Source organism: Danio rerio, chromosome 12 (genome assembly GCF_052040795.2).
Source record: "Danio rerio strain M-AB ecotype USA chromosome 12, GRCz13ab, whole genome shotgun sequence".
Classification (NCBI taxonomy): Eukaryota; Metazoa; Chordata; class Actinopteri; order Cypriniformes; family Danionidae; genus Danio; species Danio rerio.
This window is the reverse complement of record NC_141032.1, coordinates 18,697,484-18,717,292: the sequence shown is the minus strand read 5'-3', so window position 1 is coordinate 18,717,292 and position 19,809 is coordinate 18,697,484. Positions and strand designations below refer to the sequence as shown.

At 34.0% G+C, this 19,809-nt stretch overlaps 1 protein-coding gene across 2 annotated transcripts in view; it reads left to right on the top strand.

Annotated features, from left to right (window-relative positions):
* Positions 1-19,343, top strand: part of hectd2 (HECT domain containing 2) — a 43,452-nt gene extending 24,109 nt beyond the window's left edge. For both annotated transcript variants that reach the window (XM_087276050.1, XM_087276049.1), the window contains exons 16-21: positions 1,779-1,853; positions 2,026-2,113; positions 3,556-3,662; positions 17,523-17,638; positions 17,727-17,870; positions 17,948-19,343. In XM_087276050.1, the coding sequence (XP_087132176.1) occupies positions 1,779-1,853; positions 2,026-2,113; positions 3,556-3,662; positions 17,523-17,638; positions 17,727-17,870; positions 17,948-18,068 (651 nt within the window). In that variant the 3' untranslated portion in view covers positions 18,069-19,343. The remainder of the gene's footprint in view (positions 1-1,778; positions 1,854-2,025; positions 2,114-3,555; positions 3,663-17,522; positions 17,639-17,726; positions 17,871-17,947) is intronic.
* The last annotated feature ends 466 nt before the right edge of the window (positions 19,344-19,809 follow it).

The window sequence follows — 19,809 nt, the reverse complement described above, 5'->3', positions numbered from 1 at the left end:
GTGAAATTGATATGTTTTTTTTTTTCAGCCATATTTTCAAATCAGCCTTTACTGCACCCACAACCATTGCTGTGGAAACTAGCTAGCTAATATGTTTTATATGTATATATACAGTATTGTTATATATATATATATATATATATATATATATATATATATATATATATATATGTGTGTGTGTGTGTGTGTGTGTGTGTGTGTATATATATATATATATATATATATGTGTGTAAATATATATATATATATATATATATATATATATATATATATATATATATATATATATATATATATATATATATATATATATATATATATATAGTATTGTTATTTTCAAACTTACACTAATGCAATTGTTATTTAAAAAAAATAGCTACAAAAAATATTAGTGGCGATATGGTGAGCAGGCCACATTTAGAACAGGCCATCATGTTAGTGACCCCATGAACTAATTTAATTGAATTCTGCTCCAATCAAGGTTTAAGGAAATTCCACAACAACAACTTTCAATCACAAGTAGTTTGTGTAAAAAATACATTCATATGACTGAATATTTTGTGTACTAAAAACAAAACAAAATATCAAACCACCGTCTGAATGGGGGAAAAGTCTGGTATTGGTGTTAAAAAAAATCCAGATTTCAATATTTCATTACAATCACAAATGTTTTTTCATTATTAAATCAGTATATTATAATTTATTAAGAACAATATGACACTGAAACCTTCTCATTCAGATTATTACATAACAAAAAAGAAATTACATTTTTAAATATATTCAAATTTAAATGTATATTAAATTTAAGTAATATTCCATGATATTGCTGTTTTTCAGTGTAGAATACTTCTTAAATAAATCGTAGAGACTTGATGTTTTGAACAGTAGTGGTGTTCACTTATTTACCCAACAAAATTCAAACATGTCTTTAAAAACACTGTAAAAACTCTTATGTATGATTTTTTTTTGAGTATTTATACAGTAAATGAATAGTTCCCACCAAAATAGAACTTTACTCAACGTTCACTTATTACAAAAACCCTTTAATTATATATATATATATTTTTTTTGTTTAACACATAAGAACGTAACAATTGACTTCCATAGCATTTATTTGTCCTCCTATGCAAGTTGGTTAAAGGCTTCTAACATTCTTCAAAAAAAAAGGAAAAAACAAACTCATGAATGTTTAAAAGCACTTGAGGATGAGTAAATAGTGAGTACATTTTCATGTATAGATGAACTATCCCTTTAAGATTTAGCCAGCGCTTCTGATAACGTGTCCAGCAGAGGGCGCCCAATATCAGCTCTTTTACAGCAACTCTTGGCATAAAGCAAACTAATATGTATGCCGAAATGTAACATACAATAGCTTGATTGTATTTTGAAAAACAAGTTAAGCTGTGCTTTCATATTGATTTTCCTTCACTCTCCAGTTATTGCAAAGTCAGATTTAAATGAGCCAGATGTTCTGTTTTAACAGTCTCTGGCTTCCTCCAAACTTACATAACTGCCTACAGGCAATGTTTGCTTCTTTGCTTCCTTCAAACTTTTTTTCCGAAGGTAATGTGGACGTGGAGCCTCTAAAGCTACTCTGTTATAAAGCTATTTTGTGTTTATCAAGGAATAGAAATATGTCATCTGCTTGTGTTTTATTAGCCAAACACCATTTAACTGAAACAATGTTAGAAGTTTTGCATTGCACTTTTTATTATTTGTTCTGAAAAGTGTCTTTTGAACTGAAATGCTCGAAACCGATGCTTCTGCATGCATTTCAGGATCTTGCTCATGGCCTTGGGGAACTGCTCAGCTATGAAGGAAATGTTGAAGAGGACTTCTATACCACCTTTCAGGTGATTGCCCTCTAAACTTGGCCAGCACAATCAGGATGTTTGCGCTCTTTTCTGTCGGTCCATCATATCTCACAGATAAGCCAGTTTGTCTGATTGAATGAGACAATAAAGTGTGCAAATAATATATAGGTCATTTCTGTGCAACTTCTTTTTAACTTCTTTTTTTCTCTAGGTTTTTCAAGAAGAACTTGGAGTGGTCAAGGCCTATAATCTGAAACCAGGAGGGGACAAGATCCCTGTAACCAATCTAAACAGAAAAGGTTTGCAAAAAGTTCTAAAGTAGTCTCTCTTTTGTAGTTATGTGCATGACTGCATCATTGGGTCCTACTTTTTATTGGTGGCCCTCACTAATATGTACTTACACTGAAATTGATAAATTGTAACAATGCACTTATTGTGTAAATGCGTGTTTTTACATTGTACTTACAGTTAAAGTCAGAGTTAATAATTATTTTACTTTTTAAATATTTCCCAAATGATGTTTAGCAGAGCAAGAAAATGTTCACAGTATGTCTGATAATATTGTTTTCTTCTTCAAAAAGTCTAGAATGAAGTCTAGTAGAATAAAAGCAAATTTTTAAAAAGCATTTTAAGGTAAAAAATATTAGCCCCTTTAAACATTTTTTTTTTATAGTCTACAGAACAAACCATCGTTATACAATAACTGGCCTAATTACCCTAACCTGCCTAGTTAAGCCTTTAAATATCACTTTAAGCTGTATAGAAGTGTCTTGAAAGTATGTAGTAAAATATTATTTACTGTCTTCATGGCAAAGATAAAATAAATCATTTAGAAATGAGTTAATAAAACTTTTTTGTTTAGAAATGTGTTGAAAACAAATCTTCTCTCCATTAAACAGAAATCGGGGAAAAAATAAAAAAGGGGGCTAATACTGTTTTTAACTGTACATTACTTACAAGTATCTGCGTGTATTGCATCTGTAATTACTTATAAAATAACACCATTCCTTACACCTTAAACCTACCCATACCACCAAACCTGTCCCTAGTCCAAATATCTTAAACTTCTTCAATCAAGAAGCATTTCCTAGACAAACAAAACCTATTGTCTTATTTTAAGAAATAATATCAAAATTAAATGAGTCTTTCCTTAAAACTTGCAAAATAATCGAAAATTGTGGTAAACAAAATATTATGTCAAATCAAACCTTGTCAGATTATTTGGCTTGTTTTAACCCTTTAACTACCTCACCAAAATATAAACAAGTTTGAATTTGTATTTCTTAACTCCTAATGTTGCTAGTTAACAGACTCAATGCATTTGTTTTCAACACATCCCATAATATCGAAAATATCAGCCTCTAATGATTGATTTGTTAGTTTATGGTAAAAATATCAGAATTAATACATATACTATGGAAATTCTAAAAATATGAAGTGTAAGACCAATTTATTTAAAATAAATATTCAAAATAAAACATTTTTGAACACTTTTTTTTGTAATACGCCATAAAATAATTCTCATAATTCACTAAATATTTTTTACTTGTCCAGAAAATGCTTATTGATGTATGATTTTTTTAGATATTTGGATTAGAAACAAGTCAATTGTATTTACGTTGTATTTTATTTTTTTTTTTTGTGATGCAAGTACTTAGAAGTTAGGTCAGCTAATATAAAGTGGGAGCCATCATGGTCTTATTTCCGCTACTAACAGATCGATCTGTTTGTCCTCGCACAGAATATGTCCAGCTCTACATTGATTTCCTGCTGAATAAGTCCATCTACAGGCAGTTTGCTGCTTTCTATCATGGTTTTCACAGCGTTTGTGCTTCAAATGCCCTAATGGTGAGTTTGTTGAAAAGTTTTTTTTTAATGCATAGTAGGAAAATAAAGAAATGTGTAGGGGATGCTCTGTGAGTAGAAGCCAGGAATCAGCTTAACATTTAACTGCAGCTAGTCATTTTTAACTGCTTGCTCTGTCGTGAGGCACCGCAAACTCTGAAATATTCTACAAGTGGCTCTTAGACAGAGAGAGTTTCAGGGGTAGGAGTGTATGTGTGTGACTGTGTGAAGGCTGCATCTGTGTATGAGCCGTCCCTTCCCCCTCTTTTGGAAGGGTGCCCTGTAACTGGGCCTGCTTTGTTTGTTCAATCTCCATACCGTATCCAGGCTCTTCAGCTACTGGCTGAAGGAGACCTTAGCATTCAAGGTCATAAAGAATGAATACATAGAGACCACCAGAAAATGTACAAGTTTCTTACCCTGCTTAGCATGTCAATCGGAACGCGAACAAAGACCCAATTTCTTGAAGACTGAACAGCTCATGAATGTCACTTAATATGTTTTCTTCCATTTGCTTAAGCCAAAGCAATGCTGACTCATTGAGCTGACTAGTTTATCAGAACTTTTTTTTGCGTGTGTTTTATTTTATTAATGACTGTTACACCTATAATAGCAATGATTACACAAAATAATATTGTACAGCAATTAAACAAATTCTTTAAGTATATTTTTTATAATAATTATAGATAAAATATTATAATTATATTGTTCATAATAAAATTAATAACTTTCATTATTGGTTTATATAGATATTGTTATATTTTTAATACTGCATTTTACAGACTAATTTAATAATTATATTTTAATCAGGGTGTCCGCGGGGCCTTAAAAAGTATTAAAAGTTGATAAATCAATGTAGAGAAATTTAAGGGCCTTAAAAAGTATTAATACATCTTAAATGCTGTTTTGCAAGGTACTAAATGTTATATAATTTTTGATCATGCAATGTATTATTGAATGCTAAAGTTTGCCTGAATTAAATCAGCAAATATTAGGATGCTCTGAAGTTTATGAAATCAATGAAATCCTGCTAGATTTGACACCATGCTGCTTTGTTTACTGCAGTAAGCAAGGCCACACCATTATTTCTGCAGCTCCATAGGCGCCAACCTGCTGAATTTGCAAGATTTAATAAATTTGTATCCAGTAGATAAATAATGTTTTAGTTTTGGATTAATTTCTTACATTAATATTTAGTAAATATACTTTAAGTTAAAATCTCACCAGTGTTTCCGTTTAAAACATAAAGTAACTATAAGGTCTTAAAATGTATGGAAAGAGTCTTAAAAAAGGTCTCTGATTCAGTCTCTGATTCCTGTACTCTGTTAATAAACTATTATATATTGTATATAATAAACTATTATGTAAAAAACAATGTAATAAAAATATAATTTTAATTTATAACAGTAATTATAATGAAAGAAGATTAGTTACTATTTATTAATTAATTCATTCATTAGTGACTGTTACACCTTTAATAATAGAAATGATTACACAATACAATATGTTGCAGCAATTGAACAGAAATCCTATAAATAAAATATTAAATAATAATTGTAAATAAATTACTATAATTATATTCTTAATACTAATTTTTAAAACATCTTTAATTTTTATTCAGTGTTTTTTTAATTATTGGTTTACAGTATATGATTCTTGTTATATATTAATACTGCATTTTTTACAGACTAATTTAATTATAATAATAATTACTATAATTATGTAACTATAAACTATTATGCAAACCACAATGTAAAAAAATATCATTTTAATTATTAAACAATAATTATAATAAAAGAAGAAAAGTTACTATTTATTAATTAATTAATTCATTCAATAATGAATGTTAAACCTATAATAATAGAAATGATTACACAAAACAATATCATACAGCAATTAAACAGAAGTCATATAAATAAAATATTAAATAATAATTATAGATAAAATATTATAATTATATTGTTAATAATAATATTACAAATATTATTTTTTATTTGTTTTATAACTATTGATTTATATTTTAATAACAAAATATAATAATAGTAAAAATTTTTACAGACTAATTTAATAATAATAATAATTACTTATAAATAAGTTGCTATAAACTATGTAAAACACAATGTAATAAAATTATATAAAATTGCTATTCATTCATTCATTCATTCATTCATTCATTCATTCATTTTTTCATTCATTCATTCATTCATTTATTCATTCTTTTTCCTTTGACTTAGGGGCCGATCACAACGCACTTAATGCATTGAGAGGCATCTTTTTAAAATTATTTACTAAGGGCCATGAGCGTTTTGCACGCTCTTATGCAGCCTACGTTCCTCGTATTTTAACTGCCTGCTGCACCTTGTGTTTTTGCCCTTGTGCGCCGTGCACTCACAGTTGAAAAAAAGTACACTCTGTGCAGAAAAAGTGTTATGTCACTCGCGTCTTTTCATTCTGCAATCAAAGGAAAGCAGAGGTGGGGTTTCCGTTGAGGTGCCTGCAGTGTTTGTGTTGTCAATACAACAACGGAGACTTTTGAAGATGGAGGAGACTTGTGGTTGCTGTTTTTAGTTATCCGGAGCTCTATGACATCACAAATCTTGAATATCACAATATTATTACATTTAAAAATTATATTATTATTAGCAATTCTCGTAAAATACATAGCTGATTCAGTCGTTGCCTAGCGACAAAAAAAACAACAACAAAAAAACGCACAGCGCTCCTCTTTTCTTGTCAACAACGAAAGGCAGTATGGTGCGCTTCACGTTTTTGGAACTTAAATGTATGTTCGGTGTGATCGGCCCCTTATGCCGAGTTCAGACTGCATGATTTTCAAAGTAGTCGTGTCACAGATTTTTTCATGCTGCATGACTATCTGGGCTAGTGTTTTGTCGCTGCTTTGTTTACACTGCAAGATAGATCGGAGACAGGGGCTTTTGCACTGCATGACTTTACAATAGGAAGAATCACAGGCAAACTTGTCCAAACTCACAACCAAAAACACGTAGTATGTCTTTTTTACTTACCACAGAACGAGAAAGAAGCCTTTAATGGGGTCAATATCGACTCTACACTGTGCTCCTGCCAAATTTACACTACTTTTTCCTCCATTTCTTGGGTCCAAGTAAACTGAAAATGAGCGATTTTAACTTCTCCCCCAAACTTCCACTGGCATACAGGTACCCACAATAGTGAATGCTGCTCTCACATTGGCTGTAGGTGTTTGCTAATGTTATTTTCAATCAGAACACATTTCACATGGGTTGATTTGAATCGCCGACAGCTCTAGATATAGTCTTTGATAGTTCACACTGTGTGATGTGTGAAAACCTGTCGGTGAGTCAAAATCGGGGCTAAAATCATGCAGTCTGAACTCAGCATTAGTCTCTATTTCTGGTGTCACCAAAGCAGAATGAATCACCAACTATTGCTGCATATGTTTTACGCAGCAGATGTCACCCAGCTGCAATCCAGCACTGGGAAAAACCCATACACGTTCATACGCCCTCATACGCTACGGCCAATTCACTTATAGTGCATGTCTTTGGACTGTGGGGGAAACTGGAGCACTCGAAGGAAAACCACACGATCATGGGAAAAACATGCAAACTCCACAGTTTTTTGCAGAAATGCCAACTGGTCCAGCTGGGACTCAGTGCTAAACACTGAGCCACTGTGCTGCCCTAGTTACTATTTAATGATGAATTAGGCCTGTCACAATATTTATCTTTTTTGTACAAAATATATCAACAAAATTTATTGAGTTAAACATTATTATTTTTATTTTAAGACCAATATAATACCATCATAATACAAGCACACTCTTCCAAAGAACACATTATATTTTATTCTTTGTGATATTTCATTTAATTATAGTCATTTTAACTATTTAATAATTATGTGTTGGAATCAGAGTGTCCTAAACAAATAATTAATAATAATAATAATAATAATAATAATAATAATAATAATAATAATAATAATAATAAATGTTAGCAAAAATGTCTGTGGTAAAAAGAACTAGAAAAAGTAACGGATCTATTTTCAGTCATCAGGCATCCACATAAAAATATACAATCGTAATTTTTAGTAGATATTGTAGTGTTTTAACCATACTGACACTGACAGCTTCAATAGAGATAGAGAGGCTGCACAATCAGCTGAAATGTGGTTAGAAATGTTTGTATGTATGGACGATATATATTGCAACATCAAAAATGATTGAGGACATGTCCACGTATAGTGCGATAAGTCTATATATTGATTATTGTGACAGGCCTATGAATTACATTTATTTATTTATTATTTTTGTTAAATTGATCATTAAAACAATTACGGATTAAAATGTTTTATTATTAGTAAAAAATTAATATTAGACCCAAACATACAATTAGGTGCCCAAATTGAATATCCCTTTGAATGTGCACATTGTGTGAAAGAATACACAGAATAAATGAGAGAAACAATATAGATAATTTCAGACATTTTCTGATATCTCTGCATTTTTAAATATCTTTATTTGTTTGTTTTAATTGTAATTTTTTTTATCTTTGGACTTTTTTTATAATGTCTGATGGCACTCTAATGTTGCTGTGCTGATTTTCGCATGTATTTTTGTCTCTGCAGATCAAGTTTTGTTATTGTGTTTTGCCGATATGCATGTTGGCACGTAGTCGACATTCCCTGCATTTTGCTGCAGGGTAATAGTTCTTCATTAAAATCATTGTGTGTTAATCACACATCGAGAGAGTGTTTCAAACTGTGCTGGAATAGTATGTTCACCAAACCAAATTTACTAAATGCATATTTTCTTTCACACTGCAAAACTTTGTTTTTTAAAAACTGTTGTGACTTAAATTGTTTAGGATAATGTGCTGTTTCTGTTTTTCACTGTTCACCAGGGTAAAATCACAAATTGCATGTATGTTTATGTTGGCGATGGTTCCACCTCGATTTTGACTTCCCAATATGGTGTTTACTCAGACTGCTCTTTAATCAAGAGATGTACATAGAAAAAAAATCAGGGATAGTTATTTCATCAGACCATTTTTAGGAATGTTCAGCCTGTGAGTCATTGGTTTGTGTCCGAGTTCACTGAACTGCACAATCACCAGTTGCTCTGCTCTTTTTTTTCCCTCGAGATGCTGCGCACTGCCAAAGATGTATTCATTTGTCTTATGTCTAGTTAAAATATCTACAAATTCTTAAAACAGTAAGCATTTTCTAGACAAGTAAAATATACTGTCTTATTTGAGTTTTACCTTAAAACAAGCTAAATAAATGGCTAATGGTTAAGAGTAAGAGTAATCTTCTTTTTTGACGTAAGATTATTTACCCCATTGTGAGATTATTTTGCAAATTTTTTTTTTCACAATGATGCCTTTTGTACATTGTCTTATTAGCTTTTGGAAAAGCCTTTGTCATTTCCAGTCAAAACCCCCCAAAACTTGCTTGTTGAATAAAAGTAACTTTTATTTACAGTTTGCCTGGGGTATGAATAATTTCAGGCTTGACTGTACAGTATATGTACAGTTTTGTATCTGCATATTTCTGTATGTTCAGTTGTTTTTGTTCAAATGGCTATTACGATACCCATATGAAAAGGAATGAAATATCTAAGTAATCTTTGTCCATTTTAAACCATAACTGGAGATTTAGGTCATTTTCCTAGTGGAAAAAACAAGTGAGGCCTATTTCACAGTCAGTAGCCGCGTTTCCACTATCGCGCCTAAAGCGAGTGAGCCAAGGCCAGTCGCGTTTCCACTGTCACTTCCGGGGCCTAATCGGGCCACATCTGGGCTTTCTTGTGCCAGCGGCTGGCCTTTTTCGGCCCGCCGAATACCTTGGGCCAAAGAGGGCCAGCTGGGGCTTCGGAGAGGAGTGAAAAGAGAGGCGTACATGAGTACATGGGCCAAACAAATAAATAAATAAGGGAAAGAAAACATCTAGCCTTATGGTGTCTTTTTATGTATGATCATTATGTTTCCCTTTTAAATGTAAGGCTGTTCCATGAAATAATAAAGTAGTTTTAATTTATAGTGACATTCTTTGCTGCGTCCTCCTTGATGTTTCAATAACGCATAATAATCTTTACACCATATTAAAAACACAGCAGACAGTAAAGGTTTTCTAGAGTTTTTGTTAAATTTAAAAGTTGTATTTGTGCACGTTCAAATGCCTGTATGTGTGTGTGAGACCGTGAAAAAGATCGCTCCCTTTACAGCTCTGATGATGCCGCGCGGGGCTTTTTTAAAATTTATTTTGGAGATAATACACAACATGAATACAACACAAAGACATAAAACTTAACAAATTACGTGCCCACTTTCGTAATCTTTAAACAATATAGTGTCATATCTTGTTAAAATAGTCTTAGCTAACCAGTGCTGCGCAGGGCCACTTTAAACGCATTGGGGAAAAGTCCAAACACAAAATGTGTTCTGTGTCCTTAAAATTTTTTTTAATGTTTTTATATGACGTGGTCAAATTTATAAATGAAACTTTAAATGTAGAGCTTTAGTGAATATATGCAAATATGGCTATATTTTATTAGGCTACTTGCTCTTATGTGCTGAAACACTTAACACGACGTCTATCAAAATAAATATGTTATAAAATACACTTCATACTGAGTTATAATGGATAATTTCTGTGGCTTTATATTATGGATGGTGCACTCACTGTGCTGAGTCCCTCCGTTAGTGGAGAGAGCACTCGATGCACAATGCCAACAGTCGGTCGGTGAGTAAACATTTGTAATGAATGGAAATACACAGGTCTGTGCTTATAGACATATAATGTACTGCTGTACAGTAACAAGTTTCGGTTGTCTTCATTTAAATGGTTTCATTTCGTGATGATTCCATGGTGTGTTTTATCTGTCTGATTTCCGCTGAAATGGGCGGGTTGTGTGATGTTTGATTCTGGGGACGTTCTTGGGGCGGTGTTTGCGTGACACGCTGCGAGCTACTAGCCCGACAGTGGAAACGTGACATGATTTTGGCCTCATTACTCAACCTCCTGGGCGATTGGCCCGGCCCGGCCCAATAAAAGCCCTGGCTTGCACTGGCCCCATAGTGGAAATGTGGCTAGTGTTTCTACTTTATTTTTTCTTGTCTATGGGGATTAGAAAAATCTGTCCAGTGATTCCTGTCCAATCGAATTGCACATAGAAGTAAAGAGGTAAATCACATCATAATGGACTACCTCAAGACTTGGGTGATTTATAATTGCAGCAAACTGTTTAGAAGCATTAAAACTGTCCAAGTAGATGTCTAAAATCTTTACACGCATTGGCCCAGAGAGTGTTTAGATGCATGTCACTGATGAGAAGATGACAGATGTTTACTATATGAAGACCGAAATGATCTTAAACACCCAGCAGGTACAAGACGTCAACATCAGATTGAAGTTGTACTGCTTCAAAGTCGTTGAGACGTTGCATTTTGTTTGGAAACAAAAAATCTGATTGAAATCAGACCTTAATGTCAGACCGACTTCAATGTCCAACGTCCATTCTTAAATCAACCAAATATCAACGTCTAATGATGTTGCAGCTTGACATTGTGTGGACATTACCAATATGGCGCCTATCAGATGTTGGATTTTGGCTGCCATACCTGAGAAATAATTGTCAGTATTTGACGTCAGTATGATGTTGGTTTAAGATGTTGGCTCAACGTTGGTTTTTGGTCACTATCCATCACAACCTTAAAATCAACCAAGTATCAAAATCATTTGATGTTGTTATTGGTGATCAAAATAAGATTGTCCTTAGCAACTGGCTAGACATTGACTTTTGGTAATCTGACATCACAACCTAAATCTAACCTAATATTAACGCTTTATGACGTTGTGTGCTTGCTGGACAATAACTAAATGCACTACAGAATGTTACATTTACACACACATGCACAAATTACATGTAAATGCATCAGCTTTTAACAGTGTAATACTCACTACTCATGAGTACTTTTGAAAGGTCTACTTTTACTCGGATACTTTTACTCTACCTGCACTACATTTCTAGGCAAGTAATGGTCCTTTTACTTAAGGACTTTTACTTTTGCTTTTTCAGTACTCTTTCTCACCACTGGGCATGAGATTATATTAGTGTTGACAATCTCTGAAAATATATTGACACTTACAGCAAAAGGTGGACATTCCAAATATTAAACTGCATAAAAACAATATGGGGCAGCATGGTGGCGCGGTGAGTAGCACAATCGCCTCACAGTAAGTCGCTAGTTCCAGCCCCCGCTGGATCCTTTCTGTGTGGAGTTTGCCTGTTCTCCCTGTGTTTGCATGAGTTTCCTCCAGGTGCTCCGGTTTCCCCCACAGTCCAAAGAAGCCCATTATAGATGAGTTGAATAAACTAAATTGGCTGTAGTGTATGTGTGTGAATGCGAGAGTGTATGGGTGTTTCCCAGTGTTGGGTTGCGGCTGGAAGGGCATCCGCTGCGTAAAAACATATGCTGGTTAGTTGGTGGTTCATTCCGCTGTGCCAACCCCTGATGAATAAAGGGACCAAGTCGAAAAGAAAATGAATAAATGAAAAAAATGCATTAATACTAAATGTTTAAACTAACTTATTATGAGGAAATTGGCATGAACCTAAACTAATAAATGTTGTAAAAGTATTCTCTATTCTATTGGGAAAGTTGACCAATGTCAATGTGTTACCCTAACATTTTTTTTTTTTCTGTGAAAGTTTATTTTTTTACTTTTTATTATTAGTATTTTTCTTTTATTATGCTGTGGTATGAGCTGTACATGTGTCCAGTTGTTAACAAACAGCAATGAAATGTTGTTACAATGTGAAGAGATAATCATGATTTCAGACCTCCTCTGGCCTGATTTTGCTGGCCATGACCAACTTTAGACCCTCCCTTTCTTTAATGATTATGCAACAGCTGACTGTGTCCTGGCCTGTTTATGTAAGATCCTCTGTAACGGTTATATCTGACTCTGGTCCTGGTGTAGTGTGTGGCGGGGAGGGCTAGAGGTGGGGGAAGGACATGACTGATCGGTACTTTGTGCCGTTGCTGCCGAATCAGGAGCTTAAAGATCTATCTTTATCTTTCTCTCTCTGTGTTTCATAGTGTCTGTCTATTTCTCAACACATTGCACAGAGCAGCCTGTGTACACGCAGGGTGTGTCAAGAATTGTATTTTGATAAGATAGATTTTTGAAAGTGTCATGCACATGAAGACATTTTACACTAATATTACTTTATTTTGCTGTGTATTATCTGCACCAATGGGAAAATACAGCATTTATGACTATCTATATTTATTACTACTGATAGCATATATATATATATATATATATATATATATATATATATATATATATATATATATATATATATATATATATATATAGTTGAATTCAGAATTATTAACCCCTGTTTTTTTCCCCAATTTGTGTTTAACGAAGAAAAAAAAAATTCAACACTCAACATTCAACATTTTTAAACATAATAGTGTTATAACTCATCCGTAATAACTGATTTATTTTATCTTTGTCTTAATGACAGTACATAATATTTTACTAGATATTTTCAAGACAGCTTAAAGTGACATTTAAAGGCCTAACTAGGTTAATTAGGTTAACTAGACAGGTTAGGGTAATTAGGCAAGTTATTGTATAACACTGGCTTGTTCTGTAGACTATCAGGAAAAAATATAGCTTAAAGGGGCTGATAATTTTTTCCTTAAAATTAAAAACTTTTTTATTATTATTATTATTTTTTTTTAGCCAAAAAACAAATAAGACTTTCTCCAGAAGAAAAAAATATTATCATATTGTGAAAATTTCCTTGCTTCGTCAAACGAGAGAAAAAAAGTCAAGGAGGCTAATGAAACCATGAAATGAAACCATAAAATGAAACCATATTCATGCCGACTGACCCAGATCAGCACAGAACATAAAAGATTCAGCAAAGAGAGACCATTCGGCTTCACCGCTGTCTTAACAGGGCATTAACAGTCAGAAGAATTTTGTTTTAAATGAAGAAAAAGTGAATAAATAGCAGGGGCGATTGGGTGCAAAATAAAACCCAGCGGGCATCAGACTGAAAAAATAGTCCAGTGCAGATTTCTAGGCTCATGATCTGGGTCTACCTGTTAATGATAGCCTGAAACAGGGGTTCTCAATGTCAACATTAAAAGGTCCAAATCTGAATTTTTTTATTAAGGTCAAAGGTATGAAACAATTGATATTACATAACTTGTTTTTAATAAACATCCATAAGATGCAGCACGGTGGCGCAGTGGGTAGCACAATGGCCTAACAGCAAGAAGGTTACTGATTCGAGCTGGTTAAGGGCAAAATAAACACAAACTTATCTGTTCATTCAACTTTCAACTGTCTATTCTCTTCATCAATTCTTTCCAGTGAGGCTGACATCTTCTTCCATTAAAATTATTGCTTTGCTGCAGTGTGTTAAAGCAGGCGTGCGCGCATGATAATCCACCATGATCATGATTAGGCCCGGCCCTAACCAATTTGGAACCCTAGGCAAGATTTCAGGTGAATTCCAGTAAATTCCACTGCTAGTGTAGATATACTCATAAGACACTTAGCTTTGTCTTGGACATTCTTTCATTTTAATAAAGCAAGTGTACATTCAAAATAGCAACTCTGGGACACCTTGAAAAAATATGCTGCGATTATGCATTGTAAAACCTGTGTAAGTTTTGCAACTGGACAAAAAAAAAAATTAAAACAATATGATGATGATCTTATTTTAACTAAACATGCTGTGAAGCAGAAAAGAAGGATAAAGAGTCAGGCAGGTAAGATTAGGCCTTCAACAGTTCACTATTCAGGTCTAAAAAGACAACAGATAATTATCATTCATTCATTCATTCATTCATTTATTTTCTTTTTGACTTAGTTCCTTTATTAATCAGGGGTCGCCACAGCGGAATGAACCGCCAACTTATCCAGCATGTTTTACACAGCGGATGCCCTTCCCTTCATATGCTATGGCCAATTTAATTCATCAATTCACCTATAGTTTTTGGACTGTGGAGGAAACCGGAGCTCCCGGAGAAAACCCACGCCAACACGGAGAGAACATGCGAACTCCACACAGAAACATCAACTGACCCAGCCGTAGCTCGAACTAGCAACCTTCTTGCTGTAATGCGAAAGTGCTACCCACTGCGCTACCGTGCAGTCCACAGATAATTCTATAAAACATATCTTTTTGTATCTTATGGAATTGACAAATTAAAATAATATTCTTGCAAAAGACTTCTTAAATGATCTTAATATATCACTCCTGTTGTGTCTTTGTGTTCCAGTTACATTTACGACAAATTTCTGTTATTTATTTAGAATATTAAATGTATAATAATAATAATAATAATTTTATATATATATATATATATATATATATATATATATATATATATATATATATATATATATATATATATATATATATATATATTAATCATCTCAAATGTTTCATTTTAAAATGATTCAGAATTATGCATAGTTGTATGCTGATGTCATATATATATATATATATATAAATGGAGGGTGGGTGGCTTTTGAGGATAGGTCATGGTCCTGGTCCTCAGTTCAAAAGACAGCGATGATGACATCAGCATACAACTATGCATAATTCTGAATCATTTTAAAATGAAACATTTGAGATGATTAATTGTGCAATACACACTGCATTGACTACATATAAATAGAATCAGAAATGTGTCATTATCAGATTCTCTCTTGCATATTCAACATGTAGGGAAGATATATACTGCTGCTCACAATCAGTAATGTTTATTCTCACACAGAAGACTCACATTGTGGACCTAATCTCTCCAATGTCTCTCATCAAAATATTACCTGAATATACATTTTTACACAAAGTCAAAGTCAAACCTCATTCTATCTTTAAAAAGATTAAATTATTGCTTGAATTTGTGGACTTAGTCCAGTGATTATCCATTCTGAATGTTGTCTGGATTTGAATATAACTCTACATTAAATTAATTTGTGCTTATATTGACTTAATATAATATGCAACTCCAAGCAACATTATTACAACATTTTTGCTAAACCATCATTTATTTACTGTAATTTTACACAATCTTTATACTCTCCTAACCCTACCCTCAAAAGCAGAAGCTGATCTGGGATCTGGGATGAGTTTATTATACGGAACGCGTCCGTCAGTCAGCATGTAAAGGCTACACTGACTCAGAAATGTGATGATCGACGCACATCTTTAATGGAAGTGAATGCAAACATTTTTATATTCATTTTAACATGCTTTCAAGCCAAAATAAAGGGAAAGCACAATTCTCTTGAACAGCTCCTGCAGTTCTATCGCATTTGAGATTGGCTGTGTTGACGGTGCTTTCACTTTTCATTGAAAGATTAAGCATAAGGTGGAAGTATTGGAAAATGAATCGGGATGATAGCGGGATGTCTTTACAAGAGTCACACAGGAAAAGTTTTCCCAAGTCCGTGACAAGTCCAATCAAAACTGGACTCGAGTCCGGACTCGAGTCCGAATCCAAGTTCGAGTACCCCAACACTAGTAGTCTACAGAAAAACCATCATTATACATTAACTTGCCTAATTACCCTAACCTGGCTAGTTAACCTAATTAACCTAGTTAAGCCTTTAAATGTCACTTTCAAGCTGTGTCTTGAAAAATATCAAGTAGAATATTATTTACTATCATCATGAATCATGTTTAGAAATATGTTGAAAAAATGTGTTCTTTGTTAAACAGAAAACAGGGGTGGCTAATAATTCCAACCCGGGCTCATTGTGGAAACGTAGCCCCGCGGATGTTTCTGCGGACCGCGATTTACGTCCCGGGAGGTACATATTCGAGCGTTTTTTTGTTATCGCGGATCCGCGAGAGGCCGCTGTGCGCGCTTTTTCGCGTCTCGGGCGCCTCTCTGGAGCGCGCGGCTGCCCTGCTTTGTATCTCAAAAATTATATATATTTAAAATAGACACTTTTTTTTTATAAATAAACTGCATAGTTGCAATCAAAACAACTACATTCCCACCTAAAAAGCCTCAAAAGTACATTATATTGTACAACAGCAGCAATGTTTGTCAAACTGTAGTGAGTTTATTGATCTGCTGTCTCTCTATGTGGTTGAAGTTACAGAAAGATTAGGAGGCTTTACAAGTTCTGATATTGCAGAATATTGCACGGCTATCAGCCAATCAGATTCGAGAACCAGACAGAACTGTTGTATAAACTTATGTACTTATTTATATTCAGATTTGATTTCCCCATTTTCACACAGAATTCTTTACCCCTTAAAATAAATGATAATAATTCAATCCTAACAAGCACTGGGGCTTACAGTAAGAACATCGCTGGTTCAAGCCCCAACTGGGCCAGTTGTCAATTCTGTGTGGAGTTTGCATGTTATCCCCGTGTTCGCAAGAGCTTCCTCCGAGCACTCCAATTTTCCCCATAGTGCTATAGGTGCCTTTAATAAACTAAATTGGCTGTATGAGTCTGTGTGTAAATGCCAAAGTGCATTGGTGTTTCGTAGTACTGGGTTGCGGCTGTAATCCACTGCATAAAACACATGTCAGAATAGTTGGTGGTTCATTCCGCGGTGGTGACCCCTGGTAATTAAGGGACTTAGCCTGAATGAAATGACTGAATGAATGAAATCTTAACAACAGCAAACTTTTGAACAGTAGTGCGCATGCTATTTTATTATTATTATTATTATTATTATTATTATTATTATTATTATTATTATTATTATTATTACAGATTATTAAAATGTTGTTTTTTGAATGCATCTAACTGCAAAAATGGTAGAACTATAAATGTCAATAAATCTGTTAATTTTGTACTTAGCTCTTAAGGCCAGAGGAGGTTGAGATCCTGGTTTGTGGAAGTCCTAATCTGGACATGGGCTCTCTGCAGCGAGTAGTGCAGTATGAAGGCTACAGCAAGACTGACCCCACCATCCGGTACATGTCCTGTTTACAGTTAGTCACTATCATACCTCCATATGCTGACCTATCGCTGCAAAGGTGACCGTTTGTTCTGGCATTGCAGAGCTTTCTGGGACGTTGTTCTGGCTTTTCCTTTGGAGCTGCAAAAGAAACTGCTCCACTTTACCACAGGAAGTGACCGCGTTCCTGTGGGGGGGATGGCTGACCTCAACTTCAAGATCTCAAAGATTGATGTCTCCACTGACTGGTAATCATCGCAATGGTTAATTATGGTGAATCATACATGTTTATTCTCTAAAGTTTATTTATTCATTCTCATTGCAGGCTGCCGGTGTCACATACGTGCTTCAACCAGATCTGTCTACCTCCATACAAGAGCAAGAAAGAACTGAGGCAAAAGTTAACTATTGCCATTTCAAATGCGGAGGGCTTTGGATTGGAGTAGGTTAAAGATGGAGATAAGATACATTTTTTAAACAGGGTTGTGCATCAGAATTATATTTGAGAATGTCTTTGAATTCAGAATCACTTAGGCTGCATTTTTACACTGCATGGTTCAAGTGACCCAATTCCAGTCTTTTTTTTTTTCAGTTCGGATATGGCGCACATACATATAAGCTAGAATGTGAATTATGCTCTCATGTTTGCAGTGTAAGCAGGTACATCAGATTTTCACCTGTCAGTAGCTATGTTTCCATTCACCTATTTAATTCATTATATTATTATAAAGTGTATTATTAAAAATTGGTTGATAGAAACGCCATGATGCGCATAAATTTAACATTTTAAATTTGCATAAAAAACATATGCACATAACTGAGGAGCATAAACTTTTTATTCGATAAGAAAAGATGCGCATAAACTTTGATGGAAACACTTTTACCAAATGAATTTCAATATGCGCAAGGGCTGTGCAAGTAAGCGAAATCGAATCGCAATTTGAAACGTTGCAATTAGCTAATCACAAGAGGCTGCAATATAAATATATATATTATTTAATTTCCCCCACCCATAGCAAATGCATGACAGCCGTCTGTGAGTGACAGTCCTACTAGCCAATTGAGTGAGCACACTTTCGTTCTGCCCAATCAGAATAGTGGATCAGAACTATGCCAAACTCCCGCAATAAAAATTATTTTAATTTTAACTATTTCAGGATTATTGTTATTATGTTATTAATGACCTCCAGAATCAAGACTGCCTATGTTCATGCCTTCAAATCACACCAAAAGTTCATTTTGCATCGCATTCTGAGGTGCAAGTGATTCAATAAATAAAGAAAAATTCACTCAGCTTCTCTTACCTCTGTAAATTACGTTTTTATTTTCGAAATTTGGCGCTATTAAATCAGGAAGTGACGATTTTCATCTCTTTGACTCGTTGGATGCAAACGCTGCTTTATGCGCAAGTCTTTTATACAATATTCCAGTTTTGCACTTAAATTTAATTTGCATCTTTGGATGGAAAACTAGCTAATGTCAAACCCTTTCAATTTCGATTATATACACTTTTATTCAAAAGTTAAAGAAAGAACTTAAAAGTTCTGGTCTAAATTGATCAAAAGTGATGTTATACACATTTAAGGTGATACTATATTTCTGGTTGCTGCCGATGCTCTATGGAAAAATGTGGCTTTACCAACTCCGAAAAAGTGCCTGTTTACAAAAATTTCTGCAGTTTTTCAGATGAAATAAATGCTAAAGGCAGTAAAAGCATTAAAGCACTTTTGCCACTGTGCATGATTTGATTTACTCATACACATGATGCCAACACAGGCTCATTCTGAAAACATAACATACATTTCTGGAGATTGTAAATTATGTCGGCAGAAGTAAATTTGTTTAATGTGAAGTGGGTGCTAACAATGGAGTGCAGATCCAAATGCAGAATTTATTCAACAGAATGGTCAGGCAAGCAATCGTCAACACAGGGTCAAAACCGATGTATGTGGGCAATCTAGAGTTGTGGTTATAAAACAGGCAGCAGACAGGAATAAACAGTAAAACAAAGAAATCAAAGTGAGGTTCAAAACTGGCAAGGCAAGGAAATGCGTCATAATGTTTAAAAACAGTATAACAAGACTCAGCCAGGAGGTGTGTGCATGTGAGTGGTGCATGACTGGAACTTGTAGTCCAATGGCAGAATTGTATTCCGTTAGCAATTTGTGTGTTTACCAGCAATCTGCC